Source organism: Lupinus angustifolius, chromosome LG08 (assembly GCF_001865875.1).
Source record: "Lupinus angustifolius cultivar Tanjil chromosome LG08, LupAngTanjil_v1.0, whole genome shotgun sequence".
NCBI lineage: Eukaryota > Viridiplantae > Streptophyta > Magnoliopsida > Fabales > Fabaceae > Lupinus > Lupinus angustifolius.
In genome coordinates, this window is record NC_032016.1 from 5,431,557 (window position 1) to 5,447,571 (window position 16,015).

At 33.8% G+C, this 16,015-nt stretch overlaps 2 protein-coding genes across 2 annotated transcripts; one reads left to right on the forward strand and one right to left on the reverse strand.

Moving 5' to 3' along the window:
• On the reverse strand, positions 4,122-9,275 carry LOC109355439 (protein DEHYDRATION-INDUCED 19 homolog 3-like). The gene is made up of 5 exons (XM_019598601.1): positions 9,033-9,275; positions 8,264-8,406; positions 5,618-5,695; positions 5,125-5,381; positions 4,122-4,507 (listed from the first exon to the last, which is right to left on the reverse strand). Exons 1-5 carry the CDS (start codon positions 9,109-9,111, stop codon positions 4,402-4,404), a joined length of 663 nt encoding a protein of 220 aa, XP_019454146.1. The 5' UTR covers positions 9,112-9,275; the 3' UTR covers positions 4,122-4,401.
• Positions 10,583-15,312, forward strand: LOC109355252 (syntaxin-43-like). Its single transcript, XM_019598302.1, has 8 exons — positions 10,583-10,953; positions 11,865-12,147; positions 13,448-13,537; positions 14,085-14,162; positions 14,364-14,441; positions 14,534-14,599; positions 14,684-14,764; positions 14,854-15,312. Exons 1-8 carry the CDS (start codon positions 10,760-10,762, stop codon positions 14,959-14,961), a joined length of 978 nt encoding a protein of 325 aa, XP_019453847.1. The 5' UTR covers positions 10,583-10,759; the 3' UTR covers positions 14,962-15,312.

Below are 16,015 nucleotides of genomic sequence, written 5' to 3' on the forward strand. Positions count from 1 at the left end.
TAGAATACGAGTCATAACCTTGTTACTAAATCTCATACATGATTAAAACATTTTTTAAATAACTTAAATATTTTTTATTAAGAAAATTAATAGGAGAAGAGCCAATATTGGTCACTTACCGTCTTCCGTTTTCGATAAATAATAGAGACGATATTAATGATTGCAACCACTTCTCGGCTCGAAGGGAAAGAAAGATGTGACACGAGTTATCACCTCGCTATTGAATCTCAATTAAAATACTTTATTATTCATTATTAAGTAAAACAAATAATTTTAAAAATATTGTTATTAATGAAATCACTTTAATCCCTTTATTTTTGTAAATGAATCAAAACAGTGGGTAGTCATTTCTAATTGAGAAAACGTACGTGATATTGAAACAAATTAATTAAAGGGGCTCCATTTGTGAGTAAGGATCCTCTCCGTTAATGGAGAGGCAAGTGACACAAAATAATACATAAGAATCATAATTTTGCCATTGAAAATATGAAGAAAAACAATCACTTGCCTCTCCGGTATACTTGTTCTGATTTTGTTGAGTAAACAATGATAAATAAGATATAAAGGAAATGAAAAATAAACAAAAGAGAGGGTTGTTACAGCAATAAGGAAGAAAAGGTTAGAGGGATTGAGAGCCAGCCACTTCACTGCATAGCTGAGAACCCTTAGGAGAATAGGGAGCGGGTCTGAGCCTAAACCGATGCCCTTCAACTGAACATAAAGAACCCCAACAAGTATGCATCCAAGGTGACTAGGAAATTAGACATGGTGTGAGATTGGGTGTATCCATGGAGCTTCTTTGAACCAATGATAACACGTACAACATGAAGGAGCTTGTATCATATGGACTCCATATTTTTTGTTTGGTTGAGCCACAAGCTATGTTCCATGCACTCATGTTATGAACCTGTATTGGTTTGTTAAAACTTAAAAGCACACACTGAAGGAAAATTGTTGGGCTTTTCAAGGATATTCTCGTTACTTCAAACTTGATAGAACAAGATGTTTGTTCATGAGTGTTTCGATTGCATTTCTACTGCCCAATATGATGCCATCAGTGAAGATTTAAATGCTAATATTGCCAACCATAGTGTCTAAGAAAATGCACTTGACTAACCCCTCTAAAGCATAACTACATAGCATGTCAACAACACACTTTATGTACACAACTAGATTATGCAAACACAATCAAGTTGAGATCCAAGTATAGTTATATATAGTTGGGTATAAAGGCATTAGAAATGCATATAAACATTCTAAGCATATTCATGACACATTAAGGATTGAGATACAAGTATAGTTATTTTTCATCTTTTTTATAAGGTGTAACCACTACTTAGTGGATAAACCCCTCAACCCACTTCTCCTAAAAACGTGGGAACCAGATTCCTTTTTCACTTTTTGTTTTATCATTTAACTATTTTCGAAATAAACTAAAAAATTCCATTTTTTATAATATATATTTTAAAAAAAATTAGTGTTGGACCTTTTATGGGCCGGACAAAAATGAATGTTCACATGTATAAACATAAATCAATAGTGACTAAAGGACGGGTTGGAAAAAAGTTAAATTATTATCCGATCGTATATATATATTAATCAGTTTAATTTTTTAGTGCGATGAAATCAAATCATATACGAGTCCAATAATATAGATGAGCCTAACTGGATGAATTTTATACATGATTCTTTATAAGAAAATTAATTGTCAATATATTATCTATTACTCATATTTAATTATTATTGATTCTTTATAAAAAATAATATAAATGAATAATGAATCATATACCTAGCGATATCTCAAAGGGCATAAATATTTAGCAATTCTTGTGATCATCACTTAACTCTTATGTGGTTCTTATACTATCCGATCCACTCTCTTTATTCTCATTAATGCTCATTTCTTGCATGTAAAGCCTGAACATGTTAACATCATTAGTCTTTCAAGTATAGAAAACACTTGCATAAAATAATCCTATCGAAAGAATGATTAGAACCATAACACAAATTCAATATACGTAAAATACTGGAAAAACTGCGTGGTTATGATAATTTCATTGTCTTCCTCAAATTTTAAAAATATAAATATTCATGATAGTTAATTAGGGAGCCATTTTCAGCCATCAATTACGTTGAAGTTAATTTGCAGACATAATTTTTCCTGAATGCTTGAAAAGTTGAAATTAGTCTAAAAAAATGATTTGCCTTTGTGTGGGTTTCTTTATGAACACTCTTCTTTTGTAGGATTTATGGTATTTGGAAGCAATATGCATCAACTTTTATAAACTATAGCCATGGCTTTTCCATCATGAAAAATGGCATCAAGAACACATGAGTACCTTGCATCAACATGATTTTGGTCATCATAGACCTTTGTTTCTAATCGAATTTTAAAAGAATCGATAAGAGGAAATCACACTAGGACCTTTCCATATGTTTATTGGTCAACATATTCAACTTAAACACTTATTGATTTTTTAAAACAAATGGAAAGGAGTTTAAAATCAACTGAAACTACTTTAATACATCATTTGTAAAGCATGGCTAACAAAAATGAGCACACAATCCATGTTGTAAGATAACTACAGTGATAGAAATTTACCAGAACAAATAGAACCATCTCTTAATTGCTTAGATAAAAATAGTTTTATGTCAAATATTGCACATGAATAATGTCATCATGCTATAGTTACATTGGCCTGCCTATAGGTATTCCAACTCACTTCAAAAGCAAAAAATATCATTGTAGTGTTAAATTAACAATGCATAACTTGATTTTGTAGAAAGTAAATCTGCCAATTTGATATGAACCAGAATGATTAAGAAATTTTGTTGACCAGACATACTGTTCATTCACATTCTTTGCTATTAGTCTGTAACTCTGTGTATTAGAGATATAGTTATGTTCTGTGTTTTCTAACAATATATACTGTTAATAGAAACTATCTTGGGTCTACATTATTCAAGCACTTGTTAAATGAATAATGATGCATCTTTCTTATTATCATGTCATTCCTCTTTTAAATATAGATCAATCCTAAAGAAAATTACCAATACCCTTACTTTAGGGGCAAAATGCTATATTTTATGAAGGCAGAAACATGCATGGATTAATTATCAATTCCCTCCATAACTTACTTGTTCATACATATATTGATTCACCACCTTTGAATACTGTTCTAAATTTAATATGTTTAATTGGATCTAATGCAGAAGCTGGTCAAGAATAAGCTTCAGAGTTTTCTTGGTTAAGTGAAAAAGTTGAAATATGAAAGATTTGAAATAAAAATTGATTTAACCCTTTTCGTATAATAAGAATATGAGAAGTTATAATACTATAATGTAAAATAAAACATAGTATTCTACTTTTTACGTGCCTTATATAACTAAGCAAACCTTTGAATAAGAGTCACAATTGTTGTACTTGGGTTTAAGAGGAAGCTTGGAGTGGATGATTTGATTGGAGAACAAAACCAATATTGAAAACTATTTAAAAGTATATGATAACATCACTCTTTTTCGTTTGTTTCTTTCCATAAAAAGAATCTAGCGAAGTTTTGGTCCCTTTGTTGGTCTCAAATTGGATTATTCTGACAGCTTAGGCATAACATGATTTCCTCCGCAAAAAAACTAGTATTTTATATTACTTACTAATATTTGATTGACTAGAGATTTAGGAATATATTTTTGTTAGTACATGTGATCCTCCAAAAAAGTACAAGCTGTTTATTTTATGTCACCACCTCAGGGAAATGCAGACTATGTGAGGAAATGCTTATATGCAAGTCATCCGCATATATACCTTAGTTGTTTATTGCGTCACTAAAATCTGTTGTACCAGACTACCAACTATAGACATTATTTTACACTGATTAATGAAATTCTCATCTTTAAAAAATAAATAAGAACCAAACTTTTATCTTACTAAGTGGAATCAATTACATAGATTGAACAATTTGATAATAATATATCATAAGTCATGTTCACCATTAATCGTCTTTCTTAATCTTTTGAAAGAAAAAAATTGTCTAAAGGTAAACTTATAGAAGACCTTACGGGGTGGAGTTTATCAAGGGGAAACATGCAAATATGAGATACTTGTCATTTTCTCTAACTCATGAAATAAAATAAAGGAGAATGTGATTTATTTATGCACAGGCTTGTCCCCATACCCACCTCTAAGCATGATGCAAAGTTGGAGTATGAGAGGAACTTAATCTATTTCATTGAAGCTCCAACATATGAAATTAAAGGATAAGAACAAACTTTTGAGCTGAAAATAGCAGTTCACATACAACACATGTTACATTAATTTTTACTCTTTATTCCAAATACATAGACAATTTCACTAGACAAACCATAGGTTGCAGGACGAAAGCCCGTCATCGCCATGACATTTCTTCATAAATTGTCATCAAGTATGGTGGACAGTAACAGCCCTTCAACAAACTCGCATCTCTTTGCCTTCTCTTCCTTATCCTTGACTGACAAGGGAGTCTCCACATTTCTGAACAGGAGTATTAGACATGTTAGAAAATAGGAGATACTAACAGGAGACAATCAAACACGAGCTACTTGTACTATTGCTAGAATATTATGCCCTTAGCAGGGGACACCACATTGTACTTGAACAAGGCACAAAATTGATAGGTTTTGAAGGTGGAGAGGTTATAGAAATATTATGCAAATGACAAAATAATTGATCACCCCATGTCCCAAGATTTAGAGCAAGCAAATAGAATGTTCAATCGGATATGCTGAAAGCTATGAATAAAATCAACAAAATAAACATGGAAACATCACATGGTTGGTACTATTGGGATAAAATAACCCCCTCAGCTTTCAGGCGCGCGTGTGTTTGAGCAAAGACCAGAAAAGAAGGAAGAACAATATCTCGGTGAACGATATAATTTTATTTTGAAATTTTTGCAATATTGTAGTGACAATACAATTCCTCAAACATTTAATATAGGTATATATTAACTACTAAATTATTGCATGAAAAACAGGCAACAAGCAGATGATCATCACCACATACAGGAACACCATCAGAATAATAAGCATAGTTCCATGAAGAGAAAGTGGCAATTATTTTTAAAAGAAATTGGGAATTGAAATAGACACCTTTTTGATACAGTATCATCTGAGCTTTTCTTGGATGACCTTGTCTCGGTAAGAAATTGAGGCTGAGAACTGGCAAGTTCATTAGCTAGAGGCGATATGAATGATGATAACAGTGGATCTGGAACTGCATTAGACGAGGACACTGTACATGAAGACCCACCAAAAAGGGATAGCAAATTTCCTTCTCGCAGCTCTTTCCTCAATAATGATAGTGTTGAATAAGATCCAGCTTTACGTGATTTCCTTTTGCGCTGCATGTATTTACTAGTTAAGGAATTCAACCAAAAATGAAGGATGGGTTAAAACATAAATCCATTTTGGTTTACTATTTCGATTATCCTTAAAAAAAGTACACTCTTTGGTCACATGTCACATAATGCAATAAAAGTTAACTAGCTGAATGCCCAAAGAAACCTGCAATTTGGTAGAAAGTTTTACTTAAGACCATTTAATGATCGGCACAACAAAATTTAACTACACTCGAAAAGGATATCTTAAATATACTTCCATGTTGCAGGGTTATGTGTGCTACCATATCAACCCCCACTCTCAATGCACAAACTGGACAAACCTGCATGCAGAAAAGCAACTATTAGTGAAGTTATTGATTTCCCAATATATTAAAGTTTCTCCTATTTAAACATCATTATCTTATCCACGATTGACGATAATAAATTTGATGTTACATATACAGGGGAGGGGATCCAATTCTCTGTTTACCATTCCCAGATATACATCATCTCCCTCTATAGGAACCCGTATGAAACTACTCTTGAGTTGTAGGAAGAATGACAGGGAAGAGACCAAAAAAATGGAGAAGAAGGAATCTTTTATTCTGTTCTGAAGAGGGATAGTGAAAGGAGAATATCTCCCTTACAACTGAGAAATCAGTTAACAAACTATTATTCCAGCCTGACCAATTCTGTACACTTTCCACCTCTTTAAACCCCCCTACTTCCTAACTTCCCCAACTACGGTTGTGACCAATGTAACTATCTAACCCCCAATCCTGATGGTTATTCCTTCAGGAGTAAGCCCTCCAAATCCTACCCTCAACATTCTGTTGAGTATTGGCCTCGAGTCCGATGTCTTCCAACTAAAGAAGGGAAAAGGGAAGGATTAGGAGGGCAATCTGTATCATCCTATTGATCCTGGGTATACATAACAGTATAACACATTAACACCTACTATCATCCATACATTTTGGAGGCTGACTTTTACATTGGGCAAGTTATTCATATGGATGTGATTAGCACAAGCCTTGATGACTCAATTCTTACGAAGTTTTTTAAGGATGAACGTTTCCTCACAAAATTACTATTTGGTGCATGTGTTATTGCTGGACTATTCATCAAGGGTATAATCAATGATGAATATGTGGAGAATTGGTTGTTACAATTCAAGAAGATGGTCTTTGATCCAGGAGGTGGTGATACCTCAAATTTGAGGACAAATTCTTTTCAAGAAAGAGGGTATGATGTAAACCAAGGGGGGCAACCTATGATTTTTGGAGGCCATGTTCTTGCAAAGAATTTATAGCATAGTTTGGTTTATTTTATTTGCATTATTCAAATAAATGAGATTGCATTCTCATGTAGTCTTAGGTTTAATTTCCTTCAAGTATTTTTAGTATTTAATTCATGTAATATGGGTTGGGAATTATTTGTAACATTGGTCCATATTCATGACCAAGTAGTTTACTTAGGTTCAAGGGTAAGCCTTTCACGTGGCTAGGGCAAATGGAAGTCAATGCATGATCATTTCAAGGAAGGAGGCACGTAAGGAACTCTATCTATAAGGACAAACAAGGAGATAAGGCAATTCAGCTAACACTTTATCTCTAAGGCAAACAAGGAGATAAGGCATGGAGGGAAAACGAATTTAAAAGAAGATAGGTTTGTTTTAGCAATTTGAATTTGAATTTGAATTTGAATTTGGATTTGAAAGAAGATAGATTTGAATTTGAATTCAAGGGTATATGGCACACGTTTTCAAACTTGGAGATAAAGAGAAGATTATATGAAGATTAAAGAGAGATTAATCAATCTCCCAAAGATGCACACGGCTAGAAACAAGGAAAGAAGATAGGAAGCTCAATCTTTTAAGGTGCACAAGGCTATAAAATAGGGAATCCTAATCTCATCTCCAACCAACAACAAATCAGATTGGATTCAAATTAAATATGATTAGTTCCTCAAGATGAAGTCAAATTGATCAAGTCTCTTCCTTCTCCTCAACAAATTCGGCCAACCATCCACCAAAACCGAATTACACTCAAGACTAAGTCAAACAAGCAATTCAGCTCAACCAATTGATATTACTTAGGATTTTATTTTTTATGTTTATTAGAAGATAATTTGATTTCTATCTTCTATTTTATCTATTCAGCCAAGGCAACTTTGCCTATTTATATTTTGATCAAATCATTAATAAAAGTTAAGTTGAATTTTGAGTAAATTTGAATTGTTTTAGTTGAGAGCACTTCTCCTAAACCTAGGTTGGCCGTGGCCACCACTAACAAGTTCTTATCAAGCTTCCTTGCTTGTGGCGAACATCATAGCTTATCAAGCTTCCATGCTTGTGGCGCTTTCTCACCTTCCATTCTTTTCCATCTTCTTCAACAACACTTAACCAATCTGCCCAAAGTACTTCCCAACACTTAAAAACCGAGATCACCATCATTGAACTCATACCCAACCGAAATCATCAACCCCATACACATACCTAAGCCAAACAACCACAAACTCTCCAACAAACCAACCCTAAACACCTTCCCTAAACCGAAACCATAAATCTCATAATCCATACACAAACCCTAGCCTACTTAAACCTCTAACCTAACCTAAGACCTACCCAAAATCCCAAATTTAATACCAAACCGAATTCACACATTCACAAAGCCTAATTTCAAGCTAAACGATCCTATAATTCTAAGGCAGCCCCTTGAGGTTGTCATCACTATCCCACCATATAAATAATTAAGACTTCATCCCGGCTTATTCTTAAGGGCAGTCTTCCCAGAACAAACATATGTAGAAATCAACAAGGACTTTAATGCTATGAACTATCAGATAGCAAATACTGCAAAGCTTGTAAGTCGCTTGGAAAAATAGTAGAATGGAAAATGAAAGCAACATACCCCATTTTTTGCCTCCATCGGATGCTCTTCATCAATGTGACAGCATAATCCAACAATATCGAAATACTCAGAACAATATGGGCATAGAAACTCTTCCCTTACATCTTCGTCCCCTTCATTTTCATCAAAACCCATGAACATATCTACATTTTGCACAATCTCACATCAATAAGTGCAAGAAAACAATACCAAGTACATGCACACAAACAAACATCAGAACGCGAAAAATAATAAGAAAGGAGATAAAATCTTATGATAAACAACAAAAAACTTCTTTATAAAGCCATACAATTTAAACTTGCATTATAAAATTTAATCCATGACATGGTATAGCTGAATAAGATCTCTAGATCATAAATCTCATTCCTCATTGCTATTATAATAAACAGTTGGATTATTGTTACTCCAATTTGCCTATTCATACTCCTATCAAACAATCACAAATTTACAACAACAAAAATCATAATCAGATAGGAAAGAGTGTCAATAGGCAATTTGGACTTCCAATAACCTCAACCTATAATAAATTATACTATATGTGCAGCAGAGAACGGGAAACAAAAGATAAAAGCAATTTTGGTTGTGATTTTTCCTCTTCTCTGTGTTAACATTAAATCATACAAAATTCCAATCCCCAACCCCTCTTGTAACTATATCAATGTCTCCAACAATAAGTTCTTATACAATTAAGCTAATCAAGCAGAATTAAAAACGACAAAAAAATTTAGGTAATTGAATAAAATTTCGTTCGGAAATGGGGAAACTAAACCTGATCGAGATTGAAGAGCGGAATGATAGCGTCTAGAAGCAGAAGAAAGACGAGCAGACCAAGAAGAATCACCTTCCATAGCTTCTATTATCTGTGCTATGATTCTGATATGAGAGGATTAGGGTTTTGTGTTTTGGTGGGGTTGTTACGTTGAGGAACGAGCGAAAAGGAACACAACACAAACACAAAATGCTATGTCACGAAGCTACCTCTCTGGAATTTCACCCAAAAGGGATACATCTGTATTTTCCTCTATTATTACTTTGTAATCCCCTTTTCCTATTTTTTCCCTATTTGTTTTCATTTTTTAGTGTATGATTTTGCATTTGGTTTTATGACATTTATCATGTAGTAATTTTTCCCACTAGGATTAAGATAGGTCCAAAGTTGTTTTAAAAAATCCAGCAATGAAGACTTAACATGCTTCAATTTTTTTTTTTATGTATAACAAACAATATATCCCTAAAGGAAATATATTTTTTTTTGGGTATTTTCTCACTATTAAACATTTTTTTGGTACTACTAAGAGTATTTTCTCATTTTTATTGGATGAGAAACTACTCTCTTTCAAAGTTTGTGAATACTCCTCTTAACAATTATTACTCTTATAAATCAAACATTCAATCTTGGAGATCCAATAATATCTTATACCACACATTATAAACATTAGTAAACTTGTTACAATACTCACGATTTCCATTTGAAAAACAAAAAAAAATTTCAACACAACCCTTTTAATTGGAATATAGTCAATAATTGGGAAGTTTGTTCAAAGTCTCCATTTGAGTTTTATGACTTCATATCCCTGCTCATCACCATTGATTTGTTGATAAAAAAATTTAATGATTTAGATTGAATCAGAGTAGAAATGTGAAATAATCTTTTCCCTCTTTTTACTTAATCCACCAAACCAATTACTCCCTTCTCCGGTTGCTGTCACCGCCAGAACCTCAACCATCGCGACCGTGACAGCACAGTCCACCCTACTCCGCCTCACCATATCTCAAACCTACTAGTTTTAATCACTTATTCACACACAGAAAACAAATTCTAATTCACGAATAAAATAGTTAAACTTTTAAAAACACTCTCATAATTTAATGTTTATGGAAAACAACCTTTTTAACGCACGAAGATAAGTTAAAAAAAATACTTGATATGGGATTATATGTTTGGAGATGACTTAAAAAAATCAATTTAGTTCTATAACATTTTTATTTTAGTCCTCCTAACATGTTTTTCTTCACAACCCTCAAATTTCAATAAAAAAACTTACAACTTTAGTATAATTAAATTAAAAATGAAAAGATATATAAATTTTCCACTTTATTTCTATATGGACTTGTACGATTAAAAATGTAATGAATGAAAAACAACTTAAGACACCGGTTTACCAATTTAAAACATAAAATAAGGAACTATTAAAAAACTTTAATCGAACTTTTCTTGTTACAAAATAAAATACTCTTACTTAACACAGAAGAACTAATCAATTAAAAAAAACAATAATCATTATGATTTATGAACAGTAAAGTAAAAACTTACTAGACCAAGTGAAGCATGGCACGGCACGGCACGTGACTATCCACTTCGTCATGAAATAAGATCACGTGACAAACGAACCTCCTTGTTCCAAAAGAAACTCATTCATTTCCCTCAGCTTTCTTTACGTTTTGAAAGTTCCCCAATCGAAACGACAAACCATTTCTTCGTTTCGTATGATCTGAATGGCGACGAGAAATCGCACTTTGCTTTTCAGAAAGCACAGAGATGCATTGAAGAGTGTTCGTTTTCCCTCTTCTTCTTCTCCGGCGTCCACCTCTTCCGGCGGTGGCCCCGTCATCGAATTGGTCAGCACTTCGCTTCTCAACCCTAATCGCTCTTACGCTCCCATTAGCACCGAGGATCCTGCTTATTCAAGGTGCGTGATTCACACATCTTAGTCTCACCATCATGTTATGATGTAAAAGCGTGTCATTGTGGATCTAATTTCTAATTGTCTTGATTCAAATTCTTAGTGTTTTGTTGTCGATTTATTTTTCAAACGATTTATTAATATAAGAAGATCTATATCTATGTTTATAGCTATATATGAGTAATTGCAATTGCTCTAATAGGTTGAAACTTGAATTTAACATGAAGCCATGCCTGGAATGAGTTTTAGGGCCTGTCTGGTTAGGCTTTTTTAAATAAAAAAAGTGATAGTATAAAAAAGTGGTTTTTTTGAGAAGCTGAGAAAATATAGCTTCTCAAAAAACTCTGAATTTCAGACTCTGTTGGAGCTTCTGCATTTTTTGTAAAAGCTCAACCAAACAAATATGTAAGCGTCAAAGGTGATTTCCTGTGAAGAAAACTTCTTACTCCATAATATTAGTAAAAGAATGCCCCAGTGCATAGGGCTCCCAAGTCCCAACTAATGGGATCTAAGAGGATAGATGTTGCAGTTATTTTGCAAGGGGGAGACTATTTCCAGGATATGTACCTCCAACCTCATGGTAAAAGAGGCAGCAGTCTTATAGTTGCACCGAGACTCACCCTCTAAAGGAAATAATACATAGCAGTAGGGAAACTGATTTTAATGGAATCACGGATCAGTTTAATTTGTATGCGGTACACTTGTTGAATAGCAATGAAGATTTCCTCCCCTCCCCTTTTTGTATGGATGAGAATTACTAATTTACCATGGAAAGCGATATTTTTCTTCTAAAATTGGACACCAGTTTATAAAATTATGTGTAGTTCTTCAATTCTTCTTTTTTTCTTCACATGCACGCATGTTTCTTTCAAGTTATAGAAGATTTGGTGGGATACTCATTATTTTCATGGATGCAGTAAGGGCTCACATCCTATTACTGTGGGGTTACCTCCGGCATGGGTGGATTTATCTGAAGAAATTTCAGCAAATGTACAACGTGCACGCACAAAAATGGCAGAGCTGGCCAAGGCTCATGCAAAGGCCTTAATGCCATCATTTGGAGATGGCAAGGAAGATCAACATGCTATTGAGTCTCTGACGCACGAGATCACTGACTTGATAAAGAAATCAGAAAGGGGACTGCGACGACTCTCTACCGCTGGGCCTTCTGAGGATTCCAATGTCAGGAAAAATGTGCAGGTACCACTGCAGAACTGTCACATAATACTCATCATAGAAGATGGAGACTCCCTTTAAACAACCGTGTACTGCATATACAAGTAATATTATGATTGAAATGTGTATCCTTCTAGAATAGTCATTGGCCTTATAGACACCCTTAAGGATTTTAAGAGAGAATCCTTAAAGACATTCACATCCCATAACATATCCAATTGCACGTAGACACCTGACACCCTCAAATATGCATATATTTGGCTTCAACCAAATAATTGCATAAACTGCACATTATCTCAAAATTTTGGATTCCTTAATTTTACTGGAACACATCACTAAGTGGGAGCCTCGTGCATTGGGCATTTGGGCCATCCGTTTTTTTTTTAAATTTTATTGAAACCTTTGAAATGTATCATAAGAAACTGCTCAAAAGTGAAAGGACAAGCCCCTTATTCTTTAATAACACCAAACAAGTTATTCCAAAGGACTGCACATAAAAAACACTTGATCAGAAAAAGCTGTATACTTACATGGTATAATAGTACTGCTAACATGAAAGGATGAAAAAAGCAATATAATATACAGGACGGGTATCAAAAGGTATGATATTTTGCTCGATCTATGATCCGAAGGGATGGCAAAGAATACATCAATCATAATGATCCCTAGAATTCATTATGGATACAACCCAAGAATATATGTCAAGTTGTCAACTATGAGCTAACAAATAGACATTTACAGTGTAGCTGACACCATTCTGGATGTTCAATGTGCTACCTTTTAGAACCTGGAGGTCTTGTAAAGTGTAATTGCCAAGGACTGTATAAAGGCATATTATAATTATTTACTACCATGCTCTCCCATTCCGTGTTCTTATAATTCCTCTCCTTATGGTGGACAATTTTTTCTACATTTCTCCTCAAGTCAACCTTGAGCTTTTGTCCTTTATTAAATGATTCCAAGTCTCTTGCATTGAGATACATTGTTGGGATAAGCATACATTGTCCTTTATTAACCATTCCAAGTTTTTTTTAAAAATGGATTATGAGTTATGAGCATCTATCTTCCCCATCTCCTTTTTTTTCTAATTGATGGTGAAACATTCTCCAAAATGTCTTTATTTCTGCACTCATATGGGGCGGAAGAGACCCATGTTGTTGCTGGCTGGGACTTTTGTCTCCGAATCAAATGATGGTGCCTTCACTTTCTACCGGCAAATCTTTATGCGTGAACATGTGTTGCATGTTGCTTCCTTATTCAATAAACCTTACTGTTGGTTGTAGTTTGTTGATTTTTTTCCTTATTTATTGTGTGTTGCATGCAGCGTTCTCTTGCTACTGACCTTCAGAACCTCTCTGTGGAGCTCCGCAAGAAACAATCAACATATTTGAAGCGCCTTAGGCAGCAAAAAGAGGTGAGGGAAGGGTTTTTTTGCTTACCTTTTCTTATTGATTAACGAAGAAGAATGTTAGCAAAAAAAAAATTGGGTTTACTTTTATACGGACACAATTTATTTTTAGCAACAATTTGATAAACCACAAAAGTAATATAACCCTGCAATTCAATTTGATTCACTTTAGCTTATCAAATTCTACACTCAATTCTAATTTAGTTTACATGCCAAATTCTGCACTCCATTCTAACAATCTAGTTTAGCTTATTGTGTAAATCCACATCTGTGATGCCTTACCACTTTGTTTTGTTATTGGCAAGTGATTTTTTAACGTTCATTTGCCGTAGCTAACAGTGCACAAGTGGTGCAGTATGCTTGGTCTTATATTTTGAAGGAGTATTATATCATAGTAATTATACTAATGGAAATTGCATTGCTTACCTTATTCATTCTTGTGCTGCCTGTCTCTTGTCTGGATATTATCTTAATTCTCATGCTATACATTTCATTATATAAGTTATGGAAAATATGTTTTGATGTTTTCTATTATCATTTTATTATTACGCAGGGCCAAGATGGGGTCGATCTAGAGATCAACATGAATGGGAGTAAAGCCAGATATGAAGATGATGACTTAGATGATATGGTATTTGTTTTTTCTTTTTGTGTTCACATCTGTGTTTTTAGGGAAAAGATGGAGGCTAGCTAATACTTTTATTCTTATCCTGGTTCATAGTTTTTTGTTCACCGTGCTATTATCTATATGGTTATATCCAATACTGGTTGTGCTTGCCTTGAATATTTGTTAACAGTTGATTGATGGTACTATCAAATTATCTGGATGTAGATATTTAATGAGCATCAGATGGCCAAGCTGAAAAAAAGTGAAGCATTCACTGTTGAAAGAGAAAAGGAGATCCAACAAGTAAGCACAAGTAGCATGTGCACTATTATTAGTGGTGTTCGTTGGCTTTATGCTGTGTTCTTGATGAACTTTCAAGTTCTTTGTTTTTACAGGTTGTGGAATCTGTAAATGAGCTTGCTCAGATTATGAAGGATTTATCGGTATTAGTCATAGACCAGGTGAGCAAATACCCTTCCTTGTATAGGGAGTTGACTCCTTTCTTCATTCTGTACCCTTCAGAAACTGACTTCCTCTATATTTAGGGAACAATTGTTGATAGAATAGACTACAACATTCAGAATGTTGCAACCACAGTTGACGATGGACTTAAACAGCTGCAGAAGGTTCTACTTCTCTTCCTCATGTACTATTTTAGTTAAACTTCCGTGTTTCTCTTTCCCAATGGTAATTATTTGGTTTACTGGACATGCAGGCCGAGAGAACTCAGAAAAAGGGAGGAATGGTAATGTGTGCAACAGTTCTTCTTATCATGTGCTTGGTTATGTTGGTTCTCTTGATCATTAAGGAAATTATTTTGTGATCCATGGTGTTATTCGTTATATTTCTTAAAAACATTTTGGTCGCCGGTCATTTGTGACCTTTACACTGACACTACCACATGCTTGGAAATAGTAATGCAACTTGTCTTAGAGAAGACCAAGGAGTTTTGGAGTAGCCGAAGCCATATTTACGGGGCGAAGAGACCATATTAGTTGCCTTGTAATTTTTTATGGCCAGTGGGGAGGTAAGAGTGGAGGTGTATTAGAGGCTTAGAGCCTTAGAGTTGGTGTGGTACCATAGGAAAGAAAATGTATAGAGCATTTTATGAATTCTACTTAACATTATTTGACTGAGGATCCGCATGCTATGTTCCTTTCTATGCATACTTTTTTGGTTCATGTTTTAATTTTCATCAGCAATTATGTCTTAGGTTCCCCCCATGCATTTTGCATTTAATGGGACGATATTTTTCTCTTATATAAAGTAAATTACACTTGACACCCCTCTGAGTTTTAGAGAAATTATATAAGCCACCTTCACTTTTCGACATCTACACAAACTCCTAATTTCATACTTTCATTACACTGACCACCTCTGCATGGGAAATAAGTGTATTATTTTGAATAAAAAATGTGATAAATGTAACTAAGTTAAACAAAATATGGTATATTGTGAAGACAAATCCAAATAATATATTAGTCGATAATTATTTATTATTTTTGATTTGTTACGATATAGTATAAGAGCGATTTAAACAATATCTCCTTAAAATTGTTGATACATTTTGTAATAAAAAATAATAAAGATACATTGATTCGTATATTATTTGGATTTTTCTTCACAATATATCATGTTTTGTTTAACTTGATTGCATTTATTACATTCTTTGTTTAAAAGATTACACTTATTTCTCAATAAGGGATGAAGTGTAATGAAAGTATAAAAACTAGTGGAGGTTTGTATAGGTGTAGAAAAGTGACAGATGGTTTGTATAATTTCACTAAAATTCAGGGGTGTCAGTGTAATTAATTCAAGAAATTTTCAAGCAATAAAATGAAGGGTGTTTCTGTGAAGTTCTCCTATTTAAAAAAAAT